The sequence below is a fragment of the Lathyrus oleraceus genome, chromosome 5 (genome assembly GCF_024323335.1).
Source record: "Lathyrus oleraceus cultivar Zhongwan6 chromosome 5, CAAS_Psat_ZW6_1.0, whole genome shotgun sequence".
NCBI classification, from domain to species: Eukaryota; Viridiplantae; Streptophyta; class Magnoliopsida; order Fabales; family Fabaceae; genus Lathyrus; species Lathyrus oleraceus.
The window spans coordinates 556,278,061-556,291,592 of NC_066583.1; the positions used below are offsets into that span (position 1 = coordinate 556,278,061).

At 33.4% G+C, this 13,532-nt stretch overlaps 1 protein-coding gene across 1 annotated transcript; it reads left to right on the plus strand.

The window, feature by feature from the left end:
• Nucleotides 1-3,591: 3,591 nt before the first annotated feature.
• Nucleotides 3,592-13,330, plus strand: LOC127086367 (plant intracellular Ras-group-related LRR protein 6). The gene is made up of 21 exons (XM_051027118.1): nt 3,592-3,799; nt 3,891-3,957; nt 4,558-4,694; nt 4,804-4,890; nt 4,983-5,058; nt 5,708-5,782; nt 5,879-5,948; nt 6,057-6,134; nt 6,325-6,385; nt 6,500-6,578; nt 6,771-6,861; nt 7,503-7,563; nt 7,640-7,701; nt 7,798-7,868; nt 9,016-9,153; nt 10,648-10,752; nt 11,373-11,497; nt 11,616-11,712; nt 12,298-12,372; nt 12,646-12,701; nt 13,055-13,330. The coding sequence occupies exons 1-21, from the start codon at nt 3,735-3,737 to the stop codon at nt 13,128-13,130; spliced, it is 1,752 nt and encodes a 583-aa protein (XP_050883075.1). The 5' UTR covers nt 3,592-3,734; the 3' UTR covers nt 13,131-13,330.
• The last annotated feature ends 202 nt before the right edge of the window (nt 13,331-13,532 follow it).

Here is a 13,532-nt window from a genome sequence, read left to right on the forward strand (position 1 = left end):
GCATATGGAACAAGAAGATCGACTCATACTTGGTTGAATTGAGATTCGTCAAATGAAAATCTAAGTATGGTGTTTATGTTCAGGTTGTGGCACAAGATGTAACAATCATATGCTTATATGTCAATGAATTGCTAGTAACTGGAAATATCTTGAAGAATTTGTCAAAGTTCAAAGAGATAATGAAGAAGGAATTTGAAATGTCGGATCTAGGAAAGTTGTCTTACTTCTTAGGCATGGAATTTCAAATGCCAAAGAAAGGTATTATGCTACATCAAATAAAGTATGTCAAAGAGATACTTAAGAGATTCAGGATGGATGATTCGACTCTTGTATCTTCTCCCATCGAACCAAATTTGAAGTTGGATAAGCATGGAGAGAAAGACAAAGTCGATGCAACTTTGTTCAAAAAAATTGTAGGATCCCTGAGATATGTGTGCAATAGTCAACCTGCTATATGTTTCTTGGTAGGATTAGTGAGTAGACATATGAGTGAGCCAAGGGTGTCACACATGAAGGCTACAAGAAGAATCCTGATATTCTTAAAAGGATCGACAAACTATGGAATTTAATTTTGACGAGACTCTAAAAGCAAAGAAGAATGTTTACTTATTATTTAGATGTTGATTGGTGTGGAGATAAGGAAGATCGAAGAAGCACTATTGGATATTTCTTTCAAGTATTTGGTACCTCAATCTCATGGTGCTCAAGAAAGCAACTTGTGGTGGCATTATCATTGTGTGAGGCTAAATATATAGCAAGATCCTATGTTGCATTTCAAGTAATTTGGATCAGATATATGATGGAAGATATCAAGGTCGAAGTGAAGAAACCTCTGGTACTGCAGATCGACAACAAGTCAACCATAAATCTTACGAAGAATCCAGTTTTGCATGGAAGAAGTAAGCACATAGAAGCTAGACTTCACTTCTTAATGGAGAAGGTAAATCGAGGTGAACTTGAAATAAAACATTGCTCAAGTGAAGCACAATTGGCCAATATTTTCACCAAAGGATTGAAGATTGACAAGTTCCTAACATTGAGAAAAAAATTATTAATAGTTCGATCAACAATGATTAGTGTGTTTGAACAACTTGGATTATAGGGGGTATGTTGAGATATTAGTTATAATCCAAGTTAAGTTGTGTGACCTAAGCCCAAAGCTAATTAGGGTTTAAGGTTTGTTACTTGGTTTGCTATTTTACTTAGTATTCAAGTCACTTAGGTGTATATAAATATTCACTTTGTAATTCAGTTTATAATTCAATTCAATAACACAATCCTTATTTCCTTATCTCTCTTTCTCTCCTCATAAAAGTGCCTCACACACTAACAAGATAGACATGAAACTAAGTAAAATAATTCTCCAGTTTGAAATAAAGAAATGCAAGAAATTTCATATCCTAATTGCATATACGAAGTGTAAATATTAACTTGTGAGGTCTTTAAAATCCAATGAAAGCTTGCATTAGTATAGCACCATAAAGTTCTAGACCTAATATTTGATGATTGTTATCAAATAAATTCTAAAATAAAATTCATTGACATAGCAAATAAGTTTTGCTATGGCATGCTAAACTAACAAAATAAATATGCCTATTATGGTTTTAAAAATATGGAGATAACATTGTTGCATAGAATCATTTATCAACTTTTGTTTTCAAAATCATTTAAAAGTATATGTTATCATCATAGTCATTAGAATGATTTTGAAAATGTGATAATTTTGCATTAAAACATTTTTATAGCAACCATAACAAATAAGTACTGATATACTCTAGGAAAAAATAAGCAACAAATTAGAAACACATCAATGTAAAATATCATGATTCATGCGCTATAAATGAAAAACTTACACTTACTATTGGGTGAGATGACCATAGAGAAAACTTACACTTAGTTTCAACACCACAATACCTCTAGTTGAGTCACCATAGAGAAAACACGGTACCTCAAGATTATCTGATTTAATATTTTCAAGAAAGTTATATGTTATATTATCACCATTAATATGCAAAGTGCACATTCAAAACACGAAATTTCGTTTGAAAACACAATTTTACCATCCCTTTCTCTAACACTGTCCTAATGGTTGAAATGATATAAACTATACAAATCCTAAAGTTTTATATTCTTAGTATATGAACAAATATTTATAAAATAAATAAGAGTGAAAATATACTTATTGTGTCTGCAATTATATGATAAAGACAAGAAACTTGACCATATAGTCCAACACTACCTAACCATGCAACCACATGATTAAGAAATATTGTTGAAATGGTTGAAAAGACAAGTATTTGGTGAAAATATTAGTTAAAAACATAAGAAAAAACATAGAGTGAAAGAAGAAAATATTGAGGTACTAATCAAAACACACTAAATATCATAATATTATTGGCATGCTTTACAACACCGAACAATCACATAAAATTTTCCATTTTATAAAAGTGTGTTAGTGTTTATGAGACATTGATGAATAATTGAGACATTGATTGTCATGTCTATACCAAAATGAAAACAAAATACTTCCTCTAAAGTTACAAATCATTAAAATGATTTAAAAATTTATGACCTTCAAATAGCCGAAATACAACATTAGTTAAATCAAATGCTAAAATAAAGACAAAACAAAGAGTAAATGCAAACATCATCAATTTAAGAAAGATTGAATCAACCGACTCTGAACCAAAACTATTGCCATAATGACCTCAAGATCAACAACAAATTCATCATCTATGCAATTTATAGGTTGTGTCACTTTGAATGTGCATTCAAAAAAACATACTTTCTTAAACTCAATAGTGTTTTGTCAAACAAATAAATTCATACTCTCTTAAACTCCGAATATGGAGAAGTTGTACGGTTGCTAAGTCATATGAGAAAGAGAGAAAAAGAGATTCAAGGAATCATCAATATCCTTAATGCAATCGAACTTTCGAGAAATTTTCTACTGCATTCGAAACATCATTAGAAAAAATAGATCAACAACTCATTAGGAAAAACACAACATCATATGACTGAATCAGCATGAGCATGAAACAACACATTAAAAAAATGAAACCATGAATAACAACAGAGCAGATCGACAAAACAACATCTATACTCGACCCGAAAACATAAAATATCAGGTGCAAATCATGTTGAAAACAAGATGACATAATCCAATCAAATTATGCAGTTCTCTTAGAAAAGTGAAGCAAGTGACTTTACGTATTCCTCTTATATTATTTGCTATAATCCAATCAAATTATGTCGTTCTCTTAAAAAAAATGGATTTTTTTTTATAATAAATGACATTACAAGAGACACGCGTGGTTAAAATTCTATTTAAAATAATTTAAAACTTATTTTAATTAATTGAATTATTATCATAATTGTACATGCGAAATAACGAACATGAAAAAAATTATTAAATTAATTTTAATTTTTCGTAGATTAATACTCATTTCTCATAGTAAAAATAGAATAAAATATGTTTTATATAATAGCATTTTTTAAATAAAAATGTAATTGAAATCATATAATTTACTTTCGTTCCGTTCACTTCATAAATAATAAAATGATAATTTTGTTTCACATTTAAAAAAAAAATACATTAAGTAATCTAACATTGATTATTGATTTTAAATTTTTTTCAATTAGTTCATACATCACATCACATAATTTGAAATTTGATCCCTAATCGGTAAACTTTCTCAGTCCTCACCTCTCAATCTCCGATCTGATCCCGATCCATGGATCGGCTTCTCAAAGCTGCCAGAGCTTCCGGTTCTCTCAACCTCTCCAACCGCTCCCTCAGGTAACACACCTCTTCACTCTCGCTTTTTTCATCTCTATATACATTCTCTTCACTCATTCACGCTTTGCTATGTTGCTTCTTCCACTTGCAGTGAAGTACCCGATGAGGTTTATCGGAACCTTGAAGGCGTCGGTGGAACTGATGATAAGTGGTGGGAGGTACAGTACCTGTTTTTTTTTTATTCGGTTGAGATTTTGAGGAATTGAAAATTTGAAATTTAAATATTAAATGAAGATCTTGTTTGGATAAATAGATTATTTTGCCGCACATTGTATAATATATAGACTATTTTTATACCAAATGGCAAAACAAGCTTAAACTATGTTTGGATTGATATAATTGAGCAGAATGAGATGAATCGGAAAAATATAAACTTATCCTCTATTGTTTGGATTAGTTTAAAAAAATGATGGAATGGAGTGTAACATGATGGAATGCATTCCATCCCATTCCATTATTTTCCTTCATTTTTTGTACCATCTGATTTGGGTGAAATGAGAAAATTGGTCTATTCCATCATGAAATACCCAAACAATGGAATGAAATTTGTATTCCTCTCTACTCCGTTCCACTTCATTCCGCTCCGCTCTGTTAGTTCTGCAATATCCAAACATAGCCTAAAACATGAAATATGTTATGAGCAGTTTTCATAAATTCTCTCTAATAGTTTCAGAAATATCTATTATTGCTGATAAGTTCAAATAAGTCAACTTGTGAAATGAAAGGTGAAATTCCGTTTGTGTTTTGTTGTTTTATAGGCCGTGGAGCTTCAGAAACTCATTTTAGCTCACAATAGTATTGAGTTCTTAAAGGAAGATATCAGAAATTTAGGTTTTCTTATTGTGTTGAATCTTAGCCACAATAGTCTTTCTCAGCTGCCTGCCGCCATCGGAGAGTGAGTTTTTATTTTAAAACCGGTGAACTTTGCTTGTGTTAGTTTTGTCTGATATTTTCATATTTTGGAGTCCGTGATGGATTTTCGTTGTTGTTTCTAACTTTTACAGGCTACCTCAGTTGAAGATGTTGGATGTTTCGCATAATTTGTTGCTTAGTATCCCGGAGGAGATTGGATCAGTTGTGTCGCTTGTGAAGTATGCTTTATTCCATGTTCATTTTCTTCCATAGATTGGTGATATGGGAAAGTTGTCATCTATTTACACTCTATTTCTATCTGCTTTTTCAGATTTGATTGTTCAAATAATCAGCTCAAAGAACTTCCTAGCTCACTGGGAAGATGCTTGGATTTGTCGGATTTAAAGGTAATGTCGTGATGGTCTTGTCTTGCATAAACTGTTGGGTGTTGATGTTAATTGTGTGGCTGGCTTATGATACATCATATTCTGATTGGTAACATTCAGATCCTTATAATGTCAGTATACAAACTGTTATTCAAAGAAAGAAGAGTGATATGTTTTTTTGGGTGTTTGATTAAGGGAGGAGTTTCTCTTGTGGTAAAACCACTAGTCTACCACAACTTGTTGGACAAATTATTTTATTGTTCCGAGAGGATTTTTTTCAATTCATGTTTACTCCCTAAATCTGTTGGATTTCCTATAAAGAAAAGCTAGCATGGTACCCGTTTCTCTAACATCACGTGTATGAACATAAGCTGATGCTGTACAGACTGAAAATCTTTTTCGTTTCAGCTACAGTTTTCTGTCACCCCTTGACTTTTAAATTTTTTTACTCTGTTGGATGACCTTGATAATCACCGCCAAACATTTGTTACAACCCTGAAACCCCATTGTTAAACAACCTTCCTTGTTAGTTAACAACTTGGCCCTTCCTTTTTTAGGTTATACAGCATATTATAAATCAATTGATCCTCACTCTACCAACCGGTTTTGTAGGGTTGAGTTAGGTCCAATCACACATTCTTAACAAGGTTTTTTGATACTCGTATTGCAGGGATCAAACAATCTTATTGCAAGCTTGCCTGAAGATTTAGCAAATTGTTCCAAAATGTCTAAGCTAGATATGGAGGTAGTAACTAGTAGCAAAATTTTGTATGACAAATATCTCAGAAATTTTGGTTTTATAAAGCAGGGTCTCATTGTATTGTCTTTTTGTCTTTGCCAGGGAAACAAGCTTACAGTGATATCCGAAAATATCATTTCATCATGGACAATGCTTACTGAATTAAATGCAGGTTAGGGCCTTTGTTCTCTAAATACTCAAAGATATCAGTTAGCTCTTTCATTCTTATTTGTAGATCCTTATTTTGTTAAACTTGTTTTCATTTTTAACACTATTACAGCAAAAAACTTGCTTAGTGGCATACCAGCCGGCATTGGAGGACTTTCACGTTTAATCCGTCTTGATCTCCATCAGAACAGTGAGTTTTTATTTTTATCAATAAGAATCGAACTCAGTACTCCGGGGTTTACAACATGCGCACACCCTGCGCACCAACCACTTGTGCTAAACCCCAGTGGCAACAGCGAGTTCTTTAAATAAAGGGTCAGACATTTTTGTTTCTTCCCTTTTCATCTTGATGTGGAATTTGTACTTGTGTGTCTGTGCAGGAATTTCATCAATTCCTTCTTCAATCATTGGTTGTCATTCACTTGCAGAGTTTTATTTGGGGTCAGATTCTAACCTACTTTGATGCAAGTCTTCATATTGTTAATAATTTGGTTTTCTTTTACTTATAGGCTTCCACAGTTCTGATAAATATTGTACTTTTTAAACTCAATTTAGGAATAATAATATTTCTACAGTACCAGTGGAAATAGGGGAACTTTCTCGGCTCGGGACATTGGATCTGCAATCTAACCAGGTGTCGAAGACTGAGTATTATTTAGTTTCTAATTACTTCTATTGTAAAGGAAAGGAACTCTTATACATAGAATTTTGTTACATTATAGGCAATTATAGATATGTTGCCATTTTTGCTTCTGATGCTTTTGTTCTCTTCTCCCTTAACAGTAAATAATTTGTTGTATTGTTAATTGATTTTGTATATTCACAGCTGAAAGAGTATCCTGTGGAGGCATGCAAATTGAGTCTTTTAGTCTTGAATCTTTCAAATAATTCACTGAGTGGGTTGCCTCCTGAAATGGGTAAGTTCAGCAAGTTTTTGTATTATGATAGGTCTAGTTTGCAATATTTTGTAAACATAACAGTTGCATAATGAAAACAGTATATCAGTTTGCCAGAAAATATATAGGAATGCAATTAGTGGGCATCCCCTTGTTATATTAATTTTAGTAACTCACAAAATTACGAAGATACTGTTCAGTAATAATACTGTTAAAGGAGTTCAGCATTCCTTGTCAAAAGAGTTCTTAATAAGTACTGATAAGAACAGTATATGTCTTGGCTTGAATTATTCTTCAAAGTATAAACAATGATGTTCACCTCAAGAGGAACTTGTTACCTGGGATTCATGCAGTTGTCAAGGGAGTTGTTCATTCTGCATCCTCACCAATATTATGATCTCTTTAGGTGTCAATATGTGATAGGCTTGTCAGTTAATATTTCTAGCTATTTCATCTAGTAAATGGACACCATTACCTGGAAGTAGTAAATGGACACAATTCTGCATCCTCGCCAATTATATTTTATACCTGAACCTTTAGTTATGTATCTCAAATTCCTTACGGTATGATGTTATTATGTGTTGAAATGAAACAATTAAAAGTAATATGGAGATTATTTGACACAAATGGAGATAAATATCTCAGTATTGTATCTTGTGTAGGCAAGATGACTAGCTTGAGGAAACTTCTGCTTAGTGGGAACCCATTGCGGTCTCTTCGAAGGTACAAAGAGTGTTTGGTCCTTTATGCAGTTAATATTAGTATTTTTGTGTTTTTGACTTGTGTCTTTTTCCATCAGCTCATTAGTCACTGGACCTACACCAGCGTTACTAAGATTTCTCCGAAGTAGACTTTCTGAAGGTAAGGTATCATGAAGTGTTGGATGCATTAGCATCATACATACAACTGAAACTTGATCCCTTGTACGCAGTCTAGATATAATATTTTCTTCTGCAGATTCTGAAGCTGTAACCACATCAAAAAAAGACATAATTGCAATGGCTACCCGGTTATCTATCACTTCAAAGGTATTGCATCTTTTGAAGAAAAATATACATTCCACAGATTGCCTAGCGTTCTCATTGTCAATAACTGTTTATAGTATGTTTCATTGTTTTAGTATTTGATAGACCACCACTATTGCATGGAAAGGGGAATCTATTAAATTGAAATAGAAAATTATTTAAGAGCAAATTCGAGAATTAGAATTATAGTTTGACCTAACTCATCCTGTCGAAACCATCTTGTAAAGTGAGGGGTGTTACTCTATATAAACTCTTTCAAGGCTCAATCCATAATCAATGTGGGACTTTAGATTTTCCTAATACACCACTGTTAGCTTTAGAAGTGGTTGACTAACCAACCACCCAAGCATAATACAGATCTTCCATCAGGCAGTCCCATGCCGAAGGCCGGAAACTGAAGGACGTGTCAAAAAAGTGAAGGCGCAACAAAAGAAGGTGAAAACCAAATGATAAACACGGTTTCCAAATAATTGTCTATGGAATGGAAGACAGTTGGTTCTCTGGGTAGGCACAGTTTTTAAGGTTATCTATGACAAACTCTAGATACCGTGTTTAATAAGAGGCTAGAGGCTGGAAACGTTGAAACCATGTGTTCAATAGAGACTTGAGGGCAGCCAATGCGAGGCTCCTACCAAATGGGGTCTGTCTGAGTAGAGTAGATCTATGTAACCTTACCTCTTGCAAGCGGAGAGGTTGTTTCCAAGATTTCACATGCCAAGCTAACTTACCGTTGCGCGCCATGGCCCGCCCTCAATGTTCATTATTGACTAGAGAACAAAATCAAGCTGATAAACAGTCTTTTTTGGATAAATATACAAATATTGAGTATCTTTTTTTGTCTAACAGTCATGTGTTCAGATCTAAATTGATTATAGTGAGGATGACAGCGGGTGAATTAATGAATAATAATGCAATCACATGATAGACTTACTAGAGAACCCATGAATGAATGAGTTAATGAATAATGATGCAATCACATGAGAGACTTACTAGAGAAGCCATAAACCTTTGATAACTTGGAGTTTGCAATTGATTGGATTGATTCAGGCAATCCTGTTCTTTATCGTTTATGTCTTTCCTATCCTATTCATTTATTTAGCTTAAAATTCGCTTATTTGCTAATTGCAGCTCTATTTATAATTGTGTTCAGGAATTTTCTATGGGAGGGCTGGGGTTGAGTGCTATTCCATCAGAAGTATGGGAATCAGAGGAGGTCATAAAACTTGATCTTTCCAAAAACTCAATCCAGGAATTGCCAGTTGAACTTTCTTCTTGTGTTTCTCTCCAGGTTAAACCTTCTCTTCTTGTTTTAATTCATGAAAAAAGATTTACAAGTTCCCCATAAACCGGATCTGATTCACTATGTTGACTAGTAATAATATAAGTGATTTCGATCATTTGAAACTTAGAACATTTAAACACTGCAGTAAGAATGGCTAAAATATATCTACACCTTTTGTAAAATTTGAAGACGCTGTAGATTGGTTCGAAATACAGTTTTGAAGTTTTAATTGATAATAGTTCCCATTGCTTGTGACAAAGTAATCCTTCGCGTGCCATATGTAAAGGAACACATACCTTTAGAGAAGAAATGCTTATGAATTCATGTGAATTGATTGCAAATTTTTCAACCATTTTCTCTTTATGGTTTCATTTTTTTCTCTGATTGTAGTATTACTTCTTTTTCACATTGTTCTTTGTTAGTTCTATATGTGCTGGGTTTTTTATGTACACTAATGTATTAAAAACAAAAACAATGGTCAAGACCCTTAACTTCCCTCTAAATTTGAAGATGTGCTTTCTTGATCATTTTCAGAGTTCCATTGTATAAAGTAAAATATTTTCCATATGGTAAACCTTTTTATCTCTGTTGAATGAGCATTTCATTAAATTAAATTTCATGCATGCTTGGAGCATTTTACTTATCTGTTTATATGTTTTCATCTTTAAGTTATTAATGTTTATTGATCGATCAAGGTTTGAGGTAGGAAGGAGCACTTAACTGATTTTCTGTATGTTAAGAAAATGTGGTTGGGCGTAACTCAATCCTACAAAATCGGTTAGTAGAGTGAGGACTGTCCCCACTTATAAACACATGTTCGGACCATATATTATCCGATGTGGAACTTTTAACACACCCTCACGCTCAGGACTAGACAATTGGAGCGTGGAAATAAATGGTGGGTGGCCCACCGGATCTTAAACGAGGCTCTTGATACCATGTTAAGAAAATGTGGTTGGATCTAACTCAATCCTACAAAACCGGTTGGTAGAGTGAGGATTGCCTCCACTTATAAACATATGTCCAATCCTGGACGTGAGGTTATGAAATGTGGTTGGGGCACCCTTAACCCTACAAAACCGGTTGGTAGAGTGAGGACTGCCCCCACTTATAAACACATGTTTATGCCATATATTATCCGATGTGAGACTCTTAACACACACCCTCACGCTCAGGACTAGACAACTGGAGTGTGGAAATAAATGGTGGGTGACCCGATAGTGGAAAGCATAGTAAATGGCCCACCGGATCTTAAACGAGACTCTTGATACCATATTTAATTAGGAGAGAGAGACTAAAAGACATTTATGTTAAACCGTGTGTTTTGAAAAACACTACGAAGACTTTATTATATATAAAGAGATTACAACTAATTACATGATATAGTCGATGTGATACTATTCTATATACAAATATTCTTAACACTATATATTTACAAATATCAACATTGTCCAACTTAAACATTTCTAGTAATTCATTTGTATAGTTTACACTTTCCAGACATTGATTTTATCAAAGAATCAAATTAAAGACTGGCCAGGTTCAATTCTTCAATCACTTTCGAGTCTGTCTTGTTTGAAGCTGGACTACAACCCCCTCGGACAGGTAATGACTAATGATTTCGGAGTTTCTCTCTGTTCTCTTGCTTGTAAAATGAATTATCGTATCAGCGTTTATAAAGAATCATTGTAGGACATAACACTTTACAAATAAAAACTAATATGGTTTTTCCAATTGTAAAATCTATATAAATAATTCTCCTTCTTTGTCAATGGAGACTATTGCTTTTTGTATAGCTTAAAGAGCTATATTTAGATAATTCAAACAAAATAGGCAGTGCATGTTTAATTCCTTTATTGATGTATTAGTCTTCAAGTTTTCATGCTCTACTCTGTTTCTACTGGTAATGTTTCTCAACTTTTCATCCCCTCCCCAGAGAAAGGAAAAAATAAGAGAAATTGAAAGGTAATCATTGCCTAGAATGTTAGTGGTTAGTACTTAAAACTTCATTAGATTTGTTTTCTTATAAATGCCACATACTCTGCTGTATACGATGAAACATTTCCAGATTCCAGAAACATCTCCCTTGTCTCAGTGTATACCTCAAATTATTGTGCAGAAATTGTAATGATAATATTAAATATGTATTGGTATGCTTTATTCTCTGTTATAAATTCAAATCAAAAGTGTGGTATCACCGACCTTATATTTCACTTTAACGATAGATACCTTCAAATGGTTTTGAAGTGGTGCCTAAGCTTCAGATCCTGGATCTAAGTGGTAACACAGGTTCATTACTAGACAGTCCCGCATTTTCTAGTTTGCCAAACCTGCAAGAGCTTTACCTGAGGTTAGTTAGTTGAAAACTGTAGGATGTGCAATAAGACTTTATCACACACATGCACGCTTAATTCATATACTTTATTTCTTGGGAACCTGTAATTAACTTTCATGTCACAACTCCACAGAAAAACGGGTCTCGCTGAAGTCCCATCAGATATATTGGGATTGCGTCAACTACGGATCCTTGACTTGAGTCAGAATTCCCTTCAATCGGTTCCAGAGGTAACAATTTTTTTTATGGTATTGGTGATAAAAAACATGGATTAGGCTTGTGCATATATATACCTCTTTGATTCAGATCCTGTGAAAAGTTGTGATAATATGCTTCAACTTTATTGTACTTTGACATTAAGTTTACCTTAGGTCCATCATTTTGTATATATATGCCTCTTAAAATTCAGATCTATCCAAGCTTATATTGGCTCGACCGTAACTTGAGTCCACTAATTTTTCTCTCAAGTCATAATGATGTCCATGTCTTGTAATTCTCTAGGATAGGTAATGTATTTTTACAGTTGCATGTTCATAAAATCGGATTTCTGTCTGCAATAGAGTGCTGGTTGAAGAAAGATCTCACAGTTCAATTGAATTCCTAACAATATTTTGTTAAAACATTAGTGATTAAAAAGGAGACTTACATGTGTAGTTGACCAGTGAGGGCTAAGTTATTCCCACACGGAGGCAATCTCAACAAATAAAACCTGTCTTATAGATGAATGATTTATTTTTAAAATAGTATATTTTTTCTATTGGTCCTTTTTGATTTTTTACGTTTTGCTCACCAAGTCACCTTTCAACTTCTTTCAGGGGCTAAAAAATATCACCTCTCTAGTGGAGCTTGACCTATCCGATAACAACATCTCTGCCCTTCCACCTGAGCTGGTAAGAGACATACACTGCTCTCTCATTTTACTTTTTTTTTTTTCCTTTCTAAAATTATTATGTTCATACAAATTTAAACTCAAAGAAATAAGTGGTTCTATGCTATACATCTCAATGATGTTTGTTATGTAAAACTGTTAAAAACGAGAAAAGAAAAGAAAAGAGAAAAAGCAGATGGCAGTTATTTTATCCTACTCAATGCTGCTAACTTTTTATCTGCATTAGTCGGGGCTTGTTTACTTTGCTCTGATTCAACTCATTTACTTTAATCAGGGTCTGCTAGAACCAAGTCTTCAGGCATTGAGACTTGATGGGAACCCACTTAGAAGGTGACTTTCTCCTGCCCCGCTTTTCTACGAGCTTTCTCAAAATGTAGAACTTTTCGTGACAATAGTTTGGATTCTCAAGTATAAAAAAGGCTGTTGCATATATTTGCACTTTAGAAAACTAGAATTTACAAAATCCTAATGCAGAAAGATGAACATAAATATCATCGTCAATAAGTAAACTTTTAAAGATTATGCCCCTTTCTTAGAACTCAAGCATGGTCAATTTTGTATTCCTTGAAGTGGATGGAGCTCCAATGTTCTCTAATTAAGCAAAAACACAGCATATAGATCAGCTAGATCTTCTGGAAAGCTTGGTTAATAAAATCATCACAATGTTTCTTTATTTGTTTCAGCATTCGGAGGCCTATCTTGGATAAAGGTACTAAAGCTGTCCTGAAATATTTGATGGATAAATTGCCAGAGCAGTAGTTTCCTTTTTATATATTTAGTGAAAGTGTTACTCTCGGACATGAACTAAAGCTGTAATTTAATTTGATTTATTATATTTAAAGCTTTTTGTATTTTTTTGCTGCATAAATATGCATGACTTGATTATTGTGTATATGTATGGGGTTGTAATTATAATACAAATATATCTTTATATATTGATTGAGTCCTCATTTTTCAAACGTGGTAACTCTGCATTTTATGAGAGTCTCACGTTAGATAGTGTGATATGATGTGCATGATGATTATAATTAGGGGTAATTCTGGTTTTATAAGTTTGATTGATGATTTGAGTTAGACTTGGGAGCGTAACTGAGTTGAATTATTTGTAAATTATTTAGATTTGACTTGTTAAATAATTGACTGTTTAATTAAAATATATTC

What these genes read in the sequence shown, in the direction of transcription:
- LOC127086367 (XM_051027118.1), top strand. Translation starts at nt 3,735, where the DNA reads ATGGATCGGCTTCTCAAAGCTGCCAGAGCTTCCGGTTCTCTCAACCTC. An exon ending in CTGATGATAAGTGGTGGGAG is followed by an intron (nt 3,958 to 4,557) that starts GTACAGTACCTG and finishes GTTGTTTTATAG; the next exon opens with GCCGTGGAGCTTCAGAAACT. An exon ending in CTTGCAGAGTTTTATTTGGG is followed by an intron (nt 6,386 to 6,499) that starts GTCAGATTCTAA and finishes AACTCAATTTAG; the next exon opens with GAATAATAATATTTCTACAG.